Genomic DNA, 20,050 nt, shown 5'->3' with positions numbered 1-20,050 from the left:
ACTGAACTATACACTTAGGATCAATATCTGCAGTGCAACAGATAATTATGTGTTGATAACAAAACAATAAACCACTTAAACCATGATCGGTCACATGAACCGGGCAGGTTTCCCCTGCAATACACATCTGACTGAACAGCGCTGCACTGGTGGGTCTCGCAACCGTCTCTGCAATAGGGACAGATGTGAGAAAAGATGACAGCTACATAAGATTACACTGGTGATAGTTGGCATTTTTTTACAATGTTCAAGCTAGTCCCTGCTGTTATGTAATTTTTGAGAACAGCACTTCCTCCTTAAGTTTCTAAAAAATTACATCATTCAAATAATTTAGGCTCTACATCACGTAAAACTGAGATTTTCTCATTGGAAGTATTCCCCATACGTACCCATCCTCTTCTTCCATCCCCCTTGCCCAACAGCCGTATACACAGCAGGCACGTGTATGTACCAGAACAGTTCCTTGACATCTTGCGATGAAGCCCTTAGGCTTTACAAAGAGGCAAAGATGAGCTGCCCAAGCAATTGGGCCCTTTCCAGAACAGATCATGAATGATGATCTTAAATCACTGCTCCAACACTTTATGCATATTTTTAAATATGTAGATGTACGTACATAAAATGTGAGATACTATACACATACACACACACTTACTTTAAAGGGTTTCTAATAAGGTGCATGAAAAAATGCATTATTTTATTTGTTTTAATTCATCTTTGCCTATAGTAATTTTTTGTCATCATGTTTAAAAGACCTGACTGTTATTCCTTTCAACTAAGGCCTGGAAAGTAAAATACACACATTTCTGAAACAATGAAGAAATATTTTGAGGGAGGGGGGTAGGTAGGTAGGTAGGTATTTTGGACACATTCAAACAAAAATGTCTTGCTAAACAACTGTTAAGTGAAAAGGAGGCCCAAACACCACAGCATATACTGCTTTTTCTTTCTTCTTAACAAAACAAAATCAACTTTGAAGAATTCTAATCTGATGTTGAAAGACTAATACACCAAAAAATGTTGCAAAATACCCTCATATCCTCTAAAGAGCACTGTAACCTAATGACAGTGTAAGGAGAGTACTTACAGTTTTGCCTGGTAGGAAAACAAATTTAATGCAATCATACAGCACAAATATGACACCAAAATATTTATTTACAGCATATATATATATATTCATTCTTTTCACTTTTTATTAATAGATTTTCCCCCTTTTAAAGCTATCCAGATTAAAAATGTCCAAGTCTGTCAAGAGAAAATATTCTCAAAATAAATAAGAAACAAGAAAGGAAGTCAGCTATAGTACACCATCTGCTTCGACAGCCCTCTTGTAAAATATGTTCCAGTTAATAGAGAGTACATTTACAATAACACATTGACACTATTCACTCTTGTCCCGCTTACATACTAAACAAATACCTCTTTCTTAGCATGAAGAAAGACATATTTTCAAAAAGAAAGAGCCATTTGTCGCAGCGTCATCTGAATTTACACAGGAAAAAGCCACCTCCTCAGCTGAATTAAATCCCTAGAACACCTTTGTTTTTTTAAGAAAACCAGTCATCTACTGTCTTCTGAACAAATATGGCAACAAGCACTCCAGTTCTGGAGGTCCGTACTGTATTTTGGTTTGTGGACATGACTATACATGACTACCTCTGTGTATAGCTTCACCAACAACACGTCGTAGCCTGTGAACTGCTGTGTGACTCTGCCCTCCAGAATCACCAGCCACTACACAGAAGATTTTAGAGAAGCTCACCTGAATGACCACAGTTTTTCTTCACCCTTCAGAAATTTTGTTCCTAAAGTAACTGGTCTGAAATCAATAAGCTGAAGACACCTGACGATTCCCAGGATCAACACTTGGCCAAAACATTGCTGGAGGTCAGCAGATAGACACGAGCTTGCAAAGGAGAAAAGCTTCCCTAGGATTTCTTCTTCCCTGCAGGGTGTTCACATGGAAAGTTCTTGCACAAAAACAGCAGGTCCATGTTTTCCAAAACAGACTGAAAAATCACTTTAGTTTCAAACTGGAAGCTTAAAGACCTGTTTTGGTTAGGTTGTAGAGCACTTTAAATATGCTGTTACTTAAGTGCCAAGTATTGGAAAACTACTAATTTGACCAAAAACAGCTGCTAGAAGCCAGCTTTTCCAAGCTAAGCACAGGACTATGTAGGCATGGCCTTGCATTTAGATATACCAGATGTGTCCACAAGCACATGGCCAGCCTTGCACAGTGATACAATTGGTGTACACTCATACCTTCTGTACCCAATTCAGAGACTGGCATAGACTGCATACCTTGAAAACAGGATTCCAGCCAAAAGGATTAGCAAATGGATTCTAAATAACTCAGAAAATTTGTTATTTTATTGAATATGCTTCCTTTCAGCTCGCATCTCATCCTGAATTTCAGCAAGCATTAAAACTGAGTAACGTATTTTTAGTGTTGGGTTTCCTACTGAGAGTTCAAGATGTATTTTCAAATTTAAGGCAGTTTTTTGGTTTGATTGTTTTTAAAACAAAAAATTAGTAGTTCCAGGTTTTCACTACTCTCAACAGAAAGGGACAATTTTCCTGGTACCTCCAAACTTTGGGACAGAATTAACATACTTTACTTTGGATAAATTTCCTACTTGAAAAATTAAGTGGCAAGGCTTGATTCTCCTTTCATACGGATGCAAACCTAAAGCAATTCCACTACAGAGAATGAAAAAGTCCTGAAAAACTGAATCTCTGCACCGGGTTTGTAAATGTTGGGTTTCATCCATGGAATTCAACTTGAAATGTTCTGAGCACGCCAGGACACCATGTCCAGAAACACACATTAACTTATGCTTAATGTAAAATCCAATAAGCTGAAGCCTCTGTAGCCTATCGAAGCGAAACACCCAGCAAATCGCAGGATAAAGCCCACAGGAGAAGGATTCAGTCTTCCGTTGCTATAGATCTACAGAAACCAAGTCTCTCACTATTCCCCAAGTGGTTCAATCATCAGTAAATTTAAATTAATTTGAAAACAAGAAACCTAGACCAATGTGACCCTGCTTCCCACATCCTTAGAAACTCCACAGTGTTTTGTGTTTCCTTGTGATTGACAGCAGGCTACTGGCATAGAGCTTAAGTCTTATTTAATAAAATTTGTTGATACAAAGCAGCCCATTTAATTTTTGGTTTGTATTTTAAGAGTGATTGCTCTATATGTGTAGTAGTTTAGCACTCAGAGTGGCATTTGTTCCTTAACCTAAAAAGCTGTCAGTTGTTGTAGAATAACATGTCAAGCTTCACAAGTAATTCAGAATCAGCTTTTAACCAGGCTTAGAAAGGCACATCAAATACAACACACCATTATTATTTTGGTTCAGAAACTGAGTAAGAGAAAATAACTGAACGATCAGAAATTAAAATTATTTTGAAATTTTAAAATTTAAAAAAAGTGTTACTAATTCCTTTGAGGATGGGTATTATCATACAAAGTAAAGACTCACTCTAGAAAGACACAGTGGAGGAGAAGAACACAGGAAGGTCAAATCTCTTCTGGATTTTTTTATAGGGTTAGAGGAAATCAGTTTTGTTTGGCAGGGATCTATAACATCTTGGACATTTCATTTTCCCCAATCACTGTAAAACTGTTCTTTAACCAAGTAGGAAACAGTTCAAAACACAATTCAAGTTGACCTATAGATGTGCATGGGATATTCTGGCCAAAGTTTAAAACAAACCAAAAAACCTATACCACTTCAAAAAAATCTACAGAAGAGTCTCCTTTTAATATCTAGGACACCAGAAGTTGCTCCAGACAACCTGTTTAAATCTCCATGCCCAAATGAATCGCTATTAGCTCTTGGGCTCAAAGGACCTTGCAAGTCAGGACATGTAAAGAGTTGTTTTGCTAATATTCAAATAGTCTGAACCAAATAACTCTCTAGGATAGGGCCTTGATGACTTACTGAACTTTTTCATTTCAACAATGAATCCAGCCTCATGCATAAGTGAGGCACACAGGTTTTAGAAACAAGCAAGATATATATATATAAGACATTACCTAATAAAAACTGATACTAATAAGAAAAGAAATCTCTGGCCAAGGCTGAAGATTTGGTTTTTGAACCACCAAACCTGATGCTTAGAGGCTTTGGCATCTATTGCATTTTTTTTGTTTGTTTGTTTTTTAAACTAGTTTTGTAATATGGCAGTAACACTAAATCTTATCAAATCTTATCAAGATTTGCCATAAAAATAAAACAACCCAGCATGTATGAGATGCAACCACACTAAATCGTTATGGTTATAAAACAGCATTACAGCTCTAACATTCAGTGATCTAAAAAGACCATGCTCTCATGAAGCCCAGGCAGCCAGCTTCTTCATTTCATCCTCATCCTCTGCTCTCTTCCTGGTCGATGCTGCAGAGAAAGAGAGATTAACAATAACCATCAACTAATGTAACAGTCAGAACCATTTTATTTGTTAGCATGAGGACTTGCACAGTGCCTTTCAGGCTGAAGATTTGAGGTCAATCTATTGAATAGCTAGTTGAACATAGGTAATGCAGTAATTAAGCTGATGAGAGATGTGACTACTGTGCTCCACCATTACATCACATATAACCCTGAGGTTAACAATACAGGTCTGATGTAAATCCTACTGAAAATACATTTAACCTCTAAAAGCTGTCACAGAGAGCAAGCATGCACCAGAATGCTGCAAGTTCTCTCACTGCCACTTGAGCAGGCACAAGTGACCTACCCCAGCCAGCAATGCATCCTGCTACCTTTCCAAATAGTGCTGATGGGTTCTGCACGTGCAGGTCCAGTCTCCAAATAGACTCACCCCATTTTAATGAGAGGTGTCATTTATTAAAAGGGAGAAAGAAATTCCTGAACTTATCTTTCCTCATATGACATCAGTTAACTGCTGTGGTCACAGCAACAGCCATTCCCAGCTCTGTACCAGGTCCCACACACACCTTCTCTCTCTCCTTTTTTTTTTTTTTTTTTTTTTTTTTACCCAAATCTCCTATCACACATCTTTCACATTCTCTGAGCTAAAACCTCACCCAAATAGTCTTCATTCACTGACCTACAAACTGCGTGCCCTACAGCCCAGGTTCAACCTCAGGCTGTCTCCAGCCATAGGCTCTGCGTGTCAGGACTTGCATTCCTTCAAACATCATTGGAACACTGTTAGTGGGTGCAATACCCTTCGTGTGCACATTTACAGTTAACTGTAAGTTGGTTCCCACCTGTGGTAGCTATACTGCTGGGAGCCATCATCTTGAGGGGCTGCAGCTATCACCTTTGGGGACTAAAGCTGGGAGAAGGACACGGGAGACCAGGGGTCCAGTCCCTGCTCTAGAGACAAGTGCCACTGGCTCACTGTGTGACGGGGGAAGGTCACTATGCCTTGCTCCACCTCAGTTTCTTCATCTCTAAAATCAGGAGGGTAACATGTATCTCCAATTAGAAGCATTATAGAACCATTAACTCTTGTTCTTATTTTGCCATTGCTGTGTAATCATAAGCATGGAGTTTTGTAAAAGACAAGCCAGTTTTGCAGGCCTTAAACTGTATAAATGTAACCAGCTGCTTTTGTCTGAAGCAGTCACAGAGACAGATGAAGTAGCAAATTAAGATGGTGAGAAGCACGTGGAGATGGCCTGGGTTTAATAAAAATGTTAACTGGCCCAGCTGGATCTGGAAGAGAAGGTATGAACAAGCCATAAATGCAGACTGAAATTTGCACTGGGTTTTCCCAAATCCATTTTTTTTACTAGTTGTTCTGCAATTGACTTAAGTAGATGAGGCCACAAACCCAGTTTCAACACTTTAAACTGCTTCTCAGGGTTTTAAGTGCCATCTGCCAAAACACACACAGGAGTCTGGAGCCGAGGTGGTCTGGATAACCTGTTCTGCAGCAGAATGCGCCATGAACAACCTGTGCCACCTGTGTGCTGCCCTTGCCACCAAATATTTATACTCTTTTACTAGCATTGGTACAGAACAAGTCTTTCAGCTGATAGAGGACAATAGTACAAGGTATAGTTCAGGGATGACTATCTCTGGCTTAATTCAAAATTAACAGAGTAGAACTACAGAAAAATAAAACTACTGCTTAATGCCAGGAATAAGTCTGTTCTGTAGAAAGAAAGCAAAGGAATGACAATATTTCTTTAAAACTTTTATTTCCTGCTGTCTCCTTCATTTCTAATTAAAATACCAGTGACAAATATCAAACCACTACCCTACAAAGCCGGATCTTTGTGACGCAAACATTTTGAATCTAGGTCAGACTCTAATTTAAAAAGACTAAGGATTTAATTGACAAAAAGAGAAAAAAGGTCTTTCTATTCCTCAGTGATCTCAATACATTTCAGTAGGAGATGCATTATTATATGTACAAGGTCAAATTCCCTGAGTTTGCCTCCCCAAATCTACGTGGAATTTGATCCTAAATGCTTTCATACAGCCAGCCAGAATTCCACTCTCCTTTTTCTGATAAACAGATACTAAAATACAAAAAGGAACCTACAATACTTTAAAAGTTAAAAAACAGTTAAATACATATCTGGAGCCCTCCCTCTTCTCCTACTCATAGCATGCCTTAATCATGAGAAACATAAAATGGCAAGCAGTTTACCAGGGCGAGAAGGCAGCGATGTGGACGGAACACTTGGCAGTCTGACATCTCTCATTCCCTTGTTCAATTCTTCTTGCTCCAGTTCTTCTAATTCTGCCATCAACTCATCCTAAATTCAAGGAACACATAATTTACAAATTCATTGTCCTGACAGTGATCTCAGGCAAGGCCACATTTAACGACCATGAAACAAAGCACTACTGAAAAAAAAAAGATGAGACCTGAAAACAAACATCAAAAACCAGCATATTCCAAGTACAATTTTGACTAATTGTGGGCAATAACAATAAACCTTAATTGAAAGTTGAAAGAAGGACAATGGAAGTTAGAAACAGGAAAAGGAATAAAGTTAGAAAGAAAACAGTGTAGTACTCATCAAAAAGGCAAAGGGGGGGGGGGAGGAATGTCCCTCTGCCTTCCTCAGGTTTGTTCCAAGTCTAGAGCCTGTACTCTGATGTATTTTATTTTAACGTGCACTTTCTCCCATTTTAAAAAACAAACAGCTCCACTGGTTATAAGGTTGACTGTCATTAAACATTATGCCCTATCACACAAGTCCAGGATTACATATGATTTCAAAGCAGCACTGGAATCAGAGCTGTCCTCCTGGGTCCTGTTATTCACTCTTGAAGCATGTAACACTCTTGGGCTTTTAGCTGCAGAAGCCGGCTTGGACAGATGATCTAACCCACTTGTACAACACTAAAAATAAAGACGCTACAACACTTTTTAAAAAAGCCAAAGACTTATTCCTTGGCAGGAGTTTCCCAAAGACAGGAAGCTAAATATTACATATTTGTAGAGAAATGGACCTTTGCCATGTTGATAAAATGGTCTGAAAAGAAACAACAGGCAAAAGCAGGTGGGGAAAAAGCAGCTGTAGCAAAGTGATACCTACTAGGTATTGAAATGGGCTTTGCCTACCCATTTATACCTTGCTTACCACCAATGTGGAGATTAAAATGATAATTACATAGTCACCACAGGCCTTCCTACACTGATCTCTCAAAGAAATGTGCAACTTGTAGCCCCATGTCTAACTTAGGCATTTAGCTGAGGTGCAAATGTGTCTGTACTTTAAGTGCCTCATGTAGTGGTCTGAATACAAGCTTCTTACAAAGTATCCAAGTTGTTATAAAGTCAATGGAAACAGCTATTTCAGGTATTTCTGAAGATGTTTAGATGGTCATCTAACACTCTCCCACAACAGATTAGTCCTTACCAACCTCTGCTGAACAAGTAAACAATTGAGAGGTGTGTCAGCTACAACAGGCTATAAAAAAAAAAAAAAAAAAAAAAAAAAAAAAGAGGTGAAGGAAACCATGATCATGACCACTACACTTTTAACATAATAGTGTGATGGCTAGAAAATTTGCTCTCGAAGTGGGAGATCCAAGTTTTAAGTTCTATTAATCCTCAAACTAGGATTTAACTTATGTTTGCCACAACTCAGGCATTACTCTACAACTAGGCTGTGGAGTATTGCAACAGCAACAACAAATCCCCTTTCTCTTCTTGAACCTAGGCCAAAAAGAAAGCAGAGGGAAGACACCACGTGAACTCTCAGGTTCCAGACTCTGTCCACCAGAATGAAGATATTTTGTATTTGATTATCAGAAACAGGTCTCCAGGCAAGTGTCACCCCTCCCAGTGAGCATCCTACTCAGGTAGGACAGAGCTTTTTTGCATTCTTCATCACATATGCTGTGTCAACCCAGGGAGAAAGAACCCTTATGTTTTTTTGTCTATCTGGAGCAGTAGAAATTACATGCTTCCATGATCTCCTTACGCCCATGCCACACGTGAACAGAGGAAATCCAAGCATGTGGTCAAAATGTCCTTCAAAAAAAAATAATTAAATATCACACTCCCACACAAATCACCTCATAACTCAGCAACTGAGTAACTCATTCTAGTGCTCTCAAGCTGAAGTGGTCTGCAAACAGGTTTCCCAATTACTGGACAAGTGCTGTAAGTATTAGGCTCCTATGCAAAGGTAGGTGCTGGTACAATGATGCTCCATGTGACAGTGGCTTATTTTCCCAGAACAGAAAACATGCCCATCAATTTTGACTAGTATCTCTAAGGAACTTCACAGTCAATCTACAACATGCTTACAAAGTCTAGACTCCTAAGTAGTTAGGCACTGATGAAAAGTAAGCAACACTGTATAGCTGTTTTTCAGCTGTTTGAAGCCCAGTTTATACAGGCCAAATCCCGATCCTTGTGTCAGCATTGATTAAATGTTTCTTGAAAGTCTATTTATATTCCAAATGGAAAAATAGGAAAGCAGACAATGGGAACAAAATACAAAGAATCATTACTATTTTCAACAAATTATAATCATTGAATAAAACTTCCCCTCTCCCCCCAGTCAAGAAAATATGATATAGTATATGTATTTTTCTTTGTTGTCCATTTGGGAACATAGGAACAAATTAGTCGGGGAAAGAGTGAATTGTTTGGTTCTTTAGGACATTCTTAAAACGATCCTTAGTGCTTGGTCATTTTATAACACAGTTAAAAACCAATCCAAACTGGTTGTGATATTGAGCCTGATCCCTAGCTCTGCATTCCACAGACTGCAGGAATTTTGCATATACTTGGCCGTTGAGTCCTCAGCCATGGCTGGATCAGAAGTAAGTAAAGTCCTGCTTAGATATCGTCCAAAAATCAAAAGTCTGGAGACACTAGATGAAAGCTACTGCAACAAATTTTCAGAAGGTCTTAAGTACCGTGTGGGGCTTTCAGAAGAAAGGTGCTCAAGGAAGAAACCTTACTGCCTCCAAGTGGAATTACCTCTATGTAATGTATCTATGTCTGTAGAAAACCTGGAAAACAGGGAAAGGACCTGCATCTCCAAGCACCAAAAAAGACCTTAAAAAACTGGTCCAAGTATTCAAAATTGTAAACAGCAGTCTATTTATGGCATAGGAACATGCACTTAGTCAAACAGATGCCTATTTGGAGCACAAAAAATTATATGTTTCAAGCATCCACTTGGAGCAGTACAAATTACATATTTTAGTGACCTCCTCCTTGCACGGTACAAATGAGAATAACAACTACAGAAGTGCAGTTAAAATCACCTTTTTAAAATTTATATGTAAATAAAAATATTTTATATTTTACATATATCGAAATTTTATTTATTACATTATGTATATTGATATTTATATATTAAAAATATAAAAATGTCCTAGATAGCGTAAGCTAGAATCAAGGAATTCCACATCCACACCTTTTGAGAAACAAACCACTGCAACAAGCTACCGCACAACTAAATAACTGTGGAGTCATTTAACTGCTAAATCTCACAGGCTTTACTGAAGTACTAACCTCATCAAACTCATCACCAAAGCCAGCTCGGTTTGAGATAGCATCTGAAATCTCCTGGGCAACATCTTGCTGTTCAGTGATATCTTGCATCAAATCATCAATTTTGTTCAAGTCCCTGGCAAGGTAACATGGAAACATTTTTTAAAGACATATCATTCAAATCCTATGGAAAAGGCTCAGAAAAACTTGAACAGACTCTATTTTCTTTTCATGCCCACAGCTGTATAAAGAGCAGAACTCACAGGGAATAATTCCCCTCACCTACACCTTAATGTTTCTTGGCAAGTTGCTGTGTGTTTTAGCCAGTCCAGTTCCTTCTACTTTGGGATTATAACAAAAGTCATACTGTAGCAGCCTGTGTCTCCCTCTCTGGGCTTCTCATACCTCTGCCAGCCAACAGTCACATTCCCTGGGCCGATCCCATGTCCTTCCCAAGGTCGGCATCTTTATAGATGGATCTTTTTTGATGTTAAGCTTTCACCAGAACTGGGGGGAATTTATCAGGACTATACCCCATTTAAAAGCTTCCCCTTATTGTTAACTTCATTATTGTTTCAGTTCCTGTTTACTTCTCCCAGAACAACCTTTCTGATTTAACTCTGTTTATTCAGGCAGGAAAACGCCTCATGAAACAATATAGGACATACAAAAACACTACACACAAAAAAAAAAAAAAAAACAACAATACCCTCTCTTTTATTCAGGTCTAACTAGTACTTTGAATCACACAATCCAGCTTATGGACTTTGAGGAAAAGAGTCCACTTAGTTTCTTCAACTAAGTTTTCTTCTGGAAAAATCGAGGGTAGAGGCCAGTCTCTACTGCCAAGGCAGACTTAAAAAAAAAACACATACCACACAGATCTCTCTAGTTAGTTGGACTTTCTTCTAGACTTGCTGTTAATAAAAGATATTTTTCTGCCAAATGTAACACTACAGCACCAATAGCATTCCTGACATTAAATGCCTGAACCAAAAAATTAGATCAAAACTGGCTGACTTGACACAATAGGCTGTAGCAATTAAATGGTTTGAAAGCGGTTAGCAAGCTAAACTTGAAAGCTATTAGAAAGCACTTACATATTTTCATGCACTTTTTTCATAGCTTGTGCAGCATAACCCATATTCTTGAGCACTTCTGTGTTGGTGTGGGAATTTTCCAATGCCTCTCTCTGGAACTCAATGGTTGAAAGCGTCCCATCAATTTGACTCAACTGTTTCTCATATCTCTTTTTTCTCTTCAGTGCTTGTAAGGCAGCTGGAATGGGAAGAGGCAAAGTGCATAGTGTATTTTCATAGCAAAAATGCAAGGACAAGTAGTTCAGCACCAAGCTGACCTGCAGAATTTACAATTCTCACCCTCCTACCTTACTAGTAGGGAGACAAACTTTGCCCACACCAGATCAGCAGCCTGTTTATCACCAACATGCTGTTGCATGAACATGCTGGGAAGCCTCTTTTAGATTAACTCCTTTTAGCACCACAGGGAAGAGCAGCTTCTTCCTCCACTGCGGGAGATCTTGAACTCCATCCTGTCCACGCAGGCAAAGCAGGGAAGATGGGGAGGAAAAAGAAAAATATCAGAGAGAAGTCAGAAAGGAGGAAACAGGGAAAAGAAAGAAAAGAAGTGGTTGCAAAATATAAGTAAAAACTAAGGAAGACAGACTAAGAAGATCTGTGATGGTAACCACACTTCCACCAATGCTGCCGTCTAAACTTTGTCTCAGCAGCAGAAACTAAGTGCAACGGAAAGCCCAAATGGCCTAACCGAGCAGGTGGGTTAGACCAGAGGAGGACTTGCATTTCTCTGGCTTTCAGTTGCATCTGTTTCTTACAATCACTTAGGAGCATGATCTTTAAACCTTAAAACTTGAAAACATATGGAACTTTGTAGACACAACCACAGTCAAATCCAGCTACTCCCCATTATTGTAAATCTTTGAGCTTAGTCTTTTATATTTGCTAAGTTATGAGCACCATACTTTGCCCTGAGTAAATCATTACCAGAATAAATGCAAATGACAATCAGGAGGAGAAAAGGGCTTTCTCTCAGCCTGTGGGTATGGAACACACACAATCTTGCCACAAGCCTTTCCTGACCATTGTCCTTTCCAAACTACACGTGCCAGGCAATAAAAAAAAAAAAAAAAAAAAAAAACCCAAGCAAAACAAAAAGACACTGAGTTAACCCATTCCTTTTTCAATGCTGTTAATACTCGTGTCCTTTCCCTTGCCTCTCTTGCATTTAATTTTTAAATCCAGTTCAGAGTCAGCAAGCAACTGCAGCCCCCCAAACTCACAAAAAAAATGATAGCAGCCATTACTGTTGCTGTCCTATTCAAACAATTCCCCACATGCAGTAACACTGAACCTTGACACTAGGGTACACAACTTTTCAAATGAAGTTAGGATCCCTCCAAGAAGGGGGCATAGATTTATGGTGTGTAATGATACACTAAAAAATTCAGTGCTTTGTTGACAAATGCTTGAATCAACACGGTCAAAATTGCTCATCATTACCTGCACAAGGACAAGCATTCAGACAGGCTAAGATACACAATGCCTTCTAGCACCTGCAGTAAAATGTTTCAGGACAGCAAACTGCAATCACAACAAATTAATCACAGTATTCAAATTCCAGATTTTCCCAAGTTTTGGGGCATGGTCCAAAGATCATGCATATTCTGAAAAAGATTATGTCATGCAAGTGGCAAATGTGAGAACTGTAAAATTCTTATTGGCATTCCAATATACTTGTTTGACTTAATGCCAAATAATCTTTTTACCTACTTATTATTTCCCTACTTACTTATGCTTATTATTGGTAGCGTTAGGACACCAGCCACTCCCTTTCTCAGCCTCAATTGAGTCAAAATTTGATCCTGGATTCTTAGGTTAGGAAACCAGAGATTCCAGGTAAATTTAATGGTCTGAAACTGAGCATAACACCAGCTATGCCAGCTGTGCTCTAAAGCCGTATGGACTGAGGAGCAGTAACTGGCTCATGCAGAAAGGCTTCAGCTGGAGTAGGTAGCTATCACAGGGAAATACTTCCAGTCAGTGTTTTTCACAAATGAGACTCTGTAATGGTACTGTTATTACTGGCTGCTCAGACAGAAAATGGATTTCCTCAGTTACATGCAAAGCAGTTGTTTTCAAAATCCTGAAGGTTCCTGTATTAAGATTTAATTAAACCACACCCAAATTAAGAAACCACAGAAAAAACTAGACTCTGTGTGACTTCACCTATTCATAAACAGCTTTTCCTAATTATTGTAGGGCAACATATCATCTTTATTAATTCTCTTTAGTTTTACCGTGACTTACAGAACAAAGCTCTTCATAGGAGATCAATTCATACTCTTTCCTTATCAACCAAGGCACAACTCCCACAACACACTATTTGATTTTTCTCATTTATATTAGATGAATGCCTTTCATTGCAGTGCTTTATAATAGGAGCTCCTATAGCTAAGACATGAGAATTTCCTTGTTATTTGAAATCTATTTTTGTGTTTTACAGATCATCATGAACTTACAAGTTATTTCTACTGCACACGCAAGCATTTTAAAATTTGTGTGCAACCCTTACAAGAAGATTGAAATGTTTTACAAAAATGCTACTGCATCACAATAATCAAACTGAAGAATAACATATCTATCAAAAAATAAAAGAAATTGAGCAGAGAACATAAACTTACTTCACTGAAGATCTAAGAATGGCACCGAAAAAGGGTGTTGCCCATTCCAAAACTTTCAAAGAAGGAAGACAGCCCAGGGAGGAAGAGCCTAAGCAGGGGTAGAGTCTGAGGAAGCAAGTGTAATTAATACCAATTCAACCAGGAAGAGGTGGAGGACTTCTCCAGGAAAAAAGCAACCTCATACACTGTCTTTGTTGTGCTCCAAAGGAGCCGATTCAACTCCTGCATTTCATAATGAAGTGGTTAGCTGGGCTTTAGGACGTTTCCTGTGCTCCACTTCTGAGTCTAGCAAGCAGGATACAGCTCATAGATTAGGAACCACTACTTTTAATCTGAATTTTTATTTTCTTTTCAAGATAAGTGGCTGGAACAACAGTAGACTGTTATGTCAGTTTAAGTAAGCATATTAAAGAACTACTATTATTAACAGAAGGACACTTTTCCAATATCACTGCTATGCTGGTATTTTATTAAGGAAGCAGAAGCGGCCAGCTGGGCAATAGTAATCCTGGCCACGCTGAATATCCAGGTTTCTAAAGGAAAGAACAAAAGTAGTGACATAGGAAGCGTTGTGGCATGCACCTCACAGTTTCATGACAGATCAGAATGAAAAGAGACAGTACAGTGATAACAACACCTTTAGCTGTCAAGCCTACCACCAACACCGAGCAGTACAGGAACTACCGATGATCTCATCTTCTGAAGTAGAAATAAAAGCACTGTATAGTAATCCTTAAAATTCCCAGGGAGAAACTGGTGAAGAAGCAAAAGAGTGTTTCTTCAGAAGATATAACATCACTGTGAAAATACTGGACATCATTCTTGGATACAGTTCACAAACCTCCACTTCAGTCCTGCAAGGGATTGATGGATTACAATCTCCCTTACACCAGAGACAATCAAAAGAAATGCTGCTGAGGCCATAAAAATCATACCACCTTAAGTAACCTCATTATCAGCATTCATAATCCTTAAAACCTTGTGGGGCAAACCACATACAGTTACAACTGAGGTGCTAATTCAAGAACAATAATGAACTTGACTCGTTACAACCATTCGAGTTCATGGCAAGACACTCGAAACAGGATCATGAAGATCAGAGAACAACAGCTGTAACTCACAGAACAAAGACACTCTAAGGGCTTCCTCATATCTCCCCACCAGAAACCCTCAGTCCCAACCTGTCATATACCCTGCCATAGGCATGATGGCCCTGTCTGTGTTAACACACAACTACTACATTGTTGTTTGGTTTCAACAGCCTCCTGGTTACAACTAACTCATTGAAAAGGAATGCTGCACAGCTACATAAGCCCTGCCCAAATGTACCACACAACGTATTTAGCAGTATCCACTTGTAAAACCCTATGTGTTATTCCAACTTTCTATATAGGTTTTGTCCTCAGTAGTACTACGTGGCTCTTTATCGTTAAGATTTAATCTTATTCTGGATGGCTTCTTTTAACTTAATTATTTTCCTTTAGCCATTTTTTAGGATCTGTGAAAGATTCCAGGCTGAAACAACACTCATTCACATCTATGTTATTTTCACAGGCACACTTCAGAAAATACATTTCCTTTTAAACGGAGTTGTCAAATATTCAGTATCACTTTCTGTCCTTTAAATTTTCCTATATGTCCTTCAAAATATTGAAGACAAAAGACAAGTTTACAGATGGAGTTGGCAGCTGTGCACTGGCTGAAACTGAGATACCCAAAAGAGCACAGCAAGAGATACCCCAAAAAAATCATGAGTTTGTACCTGGAATGGGGAGAGATTAAAAGGCAGTGCTAACTGTGAAAAGAAATATTGCTTATCATGACATAACCCCTGCAGGATGAATTCCAACACACATTGCTGTTTCAAAAACCCTCAAGTGGTCTAACTACAGTAAGATATTAATGGGGAATGCTGGAAATGTATCACCCCAAAAACACAGCTAATTTCAGATTAGGTACAGGAACTACAGAGATACTCACTTCATAAAGGAGAAGCCAAAAATATTTAAGTGATGCTTCACATCTATTTGCATAGCTAACATGTTACAGCTTTTAAATCAAGTTAAGCCTACTAATGTCACATGAACCCATTCAAGAATCATCTGAACCCATGAAAAATTGCTGGGGCTTGAATCTGCTCTCTCTTGCATCAGTACAACTGACTCAGACTCACATGCTTAAAAATCAAATGAGATCATGCTAATTTGGTGCATTATTCTATACCTAGATACATCTCACTGTAGTCTTGGACACTCATATTCTAGTTTCCACAGGCTTCTCCACAGGTGCAATTAAGAAAATACAACATTAAAAATTACCTACAAGGTCCCTTTGAAACAATCACTTTAACAAGGCGATGAAGATTAAAACTTTTATTCTCTCATTTGTGTGTATGTTTACATAACACTACAATAGATACCAGTTAGCACAGATTTCCTCTGAACTATATAATATAGTACAGTACACCAGCTAATGCACTGCTATATGTAAATCAACAGCAATTAAACTGCAAAGCAACTGACATATCAAATGAAGCGCTATTCTTGGGGATTTAAGTTCACTCACCAGCCTGCTAAATTCAAGCGCTTCAGCACAGAAAGGTTAGTTTCTCTTGTTTCTCCTCTGACTGTAGTCACACTATCACATTTTGGCTTTAGAGCCATGTTTGGCATGAAACAATTCCCACTCTGTACTTCTTACCCTACTCCTGTCTCTTTACTGTCCTTAACTGTAGATTCCTGAGCAAATGACAGGATAAAAATGAGTTAGTTTTAATGACAATCCACTCAACAATCCAGTTTGCAACATGACTCCACAAACAAGGGCATAGATAAAACGAGGGGAACTGCATACTGAGCACAGCAGTGGGAACAAACACCTGGCAGAAAAGCTTCATATGTCAAATGCTGCACGCTTGAAGCACAAGGCTGTAGTTTGATGAACACCTGGAACTAGCATCATCAACCAGCCAAGTTAAAGGAGAAGCGGATCCACCTCTCCCATCAACAAGTACTCATTACTGCCTGTGCACCACCCCCTCCTTCACAGGTGCCTGAGCACTTGTGCAGCTGTGGACTCAACTGGATAAGTGGAGCTCAACCTACCCTGGGTAAAAAAATAACTCAGCCAAAAAAACCCACAACATCCAGCTTTCTGAAACACACCCTTCTGGGAGCTCTGCCAAGGCAAGGAAGGGAGCAGCACAGAGGCAGGAAGCATTACTTCTTCCTGCAACCATGCAGGCCTAAAGTCCAGCCTTGGGATGAAGTTCCACAGCAGTGTGTCTGGATTTAAACAGGAATTGCTACAGTCACAGGAGCAGACCTGTTTTCTTGTGTCAGCCCCGTCACTCGGGCAATCGCACAGTGAACCAGACCCAGGAGGTATCTGATCACTTTGTCCCACAGCAAATTAGGTTTCAGCTGGACCACCTTCCTGAACTAGCTCACTGCACCAGCACACAGGTTCCCATGCCTGCACAAGGGGACAAGACAGACACTCCAGATGAAGCCAGGGGAGTATAAAGTTTGGGACCAGGACAATCCTGGCAGCTCCCGTGCTGCAGAACAGCATGCTCTGTTGTGCTGCTGAACTGGCTTTACTCTCTCCAACTGTTTGTGCCTTCAAATCTGTCCTGACCAATGCTTTTAAATCCTTTCTAAATAAATGCTTTTTGTTAAATTTTATTAAATGCTCAAGTATTACAAATACATTAAAGGGCTAGCCAAAACACCTTTAGCAAGTAACTCCTCACAAGTTCTAAGTTACGTGGCATTAAGTTTTTAGGTTATCTAGCAATAGAAAGAGCAGATGAAAGACCTACTTTCTCATTACACCACAAATCTTTAATTTGAAGTGGTTTGCTTCTGTTTTGACGTATTTAAAGAAAAATAAAGCCCAGAGTAGACAAACAAGACTCCAGGTGACTTTAGGAAGTAATTAACTTGTTTCTCAAAGGCCTGTACGTCCCCCAGGACATTGGCTACCATCACTTGCTTCCCAGAGATGACAACATCAGTATAAGCAGGATCCAGACCTTATTATCCCTTAGTATTGTCTCCTTTGCTAACAGCAGGCCAGACGAGTAGGCACTAATGCTCTGAACTACCATCCATTTTTTTAGTGATATCATCTACTTCCTATGTGATTTGAGGCAACTTGTTGAATCACTTTGTTTCTCTGTTGCCAGCAGTATATTCTCCAACCCTCACAGTGGGGATAATGTGAATTCATCCATGAATATACAGGAGATCCTCACGTTCTTTGGCTCCTCTGCTATCTGCACAACCAACGTGCAACACCCAAGCTGCAATCCCCTACCCACGTTGAACAGTACTTTGCAGCACTATTTATCCAGCTGATACCTGCTTCAACTGTAGCGCAAAGCACGAACAAAAGTATCACGCGGGGAACCACAGACATTAAGTTAGTTAAGAATAAAGCGCCCTGTTACCAGCCCACCATAATGAATCCACAAGGCATTAAACACTAATAGATGCCAAAGACTCAAAGCCACCACCGTGTCACAGTGTGCGCACACCGTGGCGACGCTTGCTCGGAATCCACAGCCGAATCATGAAACACACCTCATACCTGCGGAGCTGACAGATACCACCCAGCAACAACCCCTGCGAGCCCCCCTCTCCTTAACAGAGCCTAGAGCACCCAGAGGCGTTTGAACCCCGGGATTCAGTGCCTCCCAAGCACCCGGAGCTGCCGCCGCTCGGCCCGACGAGGACTCACCTCGCTTGTTCTTGGTGCCGTGCTGCCGTGCTGCCGCCAGCTCCCGCTCGATCCTCGTCTCCAGGTACTCCTGCTTCTTGCTGAGCATCTCCTCCGTCTCCCGCAGCCGGGCCAGCGCCTCCTGCGGCGAGGGCCCTCCGCGGCCCTTGGAAGCGCCCGAGCCGCCCCCCTTGAAGAATTTGGAAATCTTGCTCATGGCGGCGGTGGCGGCCCCGGCTCGGCACCCACCGACGGAATGGTCTGGCCGGCCCGGCCCGGCCCGCAGCAGCCTCCCTGCCCGGCACACGCCGTGACGGCACCGCACCTGGCGGCGGGGCGGGCCCGGCCCGGCCCCGGGCTGCCCGCCCAGGGGCGGCTCCGGGGAAGCCGAACGGCCGCTGCCCTCCGCAGGCCCTCCCTCCGCCAGCGCCGGGAGGTAGCGGCGGGCTGCGGAGGGCGGCCGAGGCGGGGCCGGGCAGCCGAGCCCGCGTTGCCGAGGCGGCTGCTTAACGTGTGCTTCCCCCGGTGCGCGGCAGGCGGGTGACAGGGGCGGAACGACTCCTGGTGACCGCGGGGACGGGGGAAGGACACGCGGCCCCAGCCCTTCGTCAGGGTCTTTTAACGCTCGCGCGGAGGAACGGGCGCGGGTCAGGGCTGAGGAAGGAAACCCCGAATTCTTCAGAAACGCGGCTTTTAAAAGCGCAGGGGCAGCGCGAAGGAAAACACGGCGGCGCTAATAAAGTACAGGAAGGAAAGAAGCACCTCGGCAAGCTGCGCTCCCCTTGGAACAGGCCCCGTTCGGAGGAATAACGCCACTAACGCCTAAAACCACACACAAAATATACTTCTTTTTTTTTCCCCAAAAAACAGCCGCCTGACGCAGGCAGAGCCCCAGCGCTGCGGCTCCGGGCGGACTGGAAGCCTAAGGCGCCGCTTACGCCGACATGGGCTCGTCAGCGCAGCTTTCCCAGAGCCCGCCGGAGCGGCCGGTCCCGAGCCAGCGGTCCCACCACGGGCAGCCGGTGGGACGCCCGTGGCCTACCGACACACACCCCGCCTCAAGGCACAACCACCCCCGGGGCGGGGACAACCAGTATATCTGCCTAGCAGCCCCGCCCCGCGCACGCGGCGTGCGGCGTCCTCCAGTGGCCCGACAGCCCTTGCGCGCCCGGTGCCTGCAGCTTCTACGTCTTCCTCCCCCTTTTCCCCCTCCCTTCCCCCCCCCCCGGCCTTTTGCGACGCGCGGGAAATGGCGGAGCTGGAGCTGGGGCAGCACTGCGGGGTGGCAGATTGCCGCCAGCTCGGTAAAGGGAGGGCGCGGCGGGTCCCCAGCAGGGTGGCGGGCGGGGGCGGTGCCGGTGCCGTCGGGCCGGGGGCGGTGCCCGGCGCGGCGACGAGGGGGCCCGTAGCGGCCGTGAGGGGACCGTGAGATGGTGCCGCCCCCTTGGGGCGGCCTCCGGGCTGTTGCAGTCCTACCCGGTCCGCTGCCAGGGCCTGTCTCTTCAGTTGTGTCTGTGGGTGGTTAATTCCCTACTTTGCCGAGTGTTGTTACCCCGTTGATCCGTTCTTCACCCTTGCTTGCCTTCATTGATCTCAGGAATTATGTTTAATGAAAATGTAACCTTTCAGAAAGAGGCAGCAAAACTG

At 41.9% G+C, this 20,050-nt stretch overlaps 1 protein-coding gene across 1 annotated transcript; it reads right to left on the bottom strand.

The window, feature by feature from the left end:
* Positions 1 to 1,135: 1,135 nt before the first annotated feature.
* Positions 1,136 to 18,620, bottom strand: CHMP4C (charged multivesicular body protein 4C; the record flags this gene model as incomplete). Its single annotated transcript, XM_082479801.1, has 5 exons — positions 1,136 to 4,409; positions 6,643 to 6,751; positions 9,982 to 10,096; positions 11,061 to 11,238; positions 18,425 to 18,620. The coding sequence occupies 5 exons, from the start codon at positions 18,618 to 18,620 to the stop codon at positions 4,345 to 4,347; spliced, it is 663 nt and encodes a 220-aa protein (XP_082335927.1). The 3' UTR covers positions 1,136 to 4,344.
* Positions 18,621 to 20,050: the final 1,430 nt, after the last annotated feature.

Source organism: Vanellus vanellus, assembly GCF_965231255.1.
Source record: "Vanellus vanellus genome assembly, chromosome: 2".
NCBI lineage: Eukaryota > Metazoa > Chordata > Aves > Charadriiformes > Charadriidae > Vanellus > Vanellus vanellus.
This window is presented reverse-complemented; position numbering and strand designations above follow the sequence as displayed.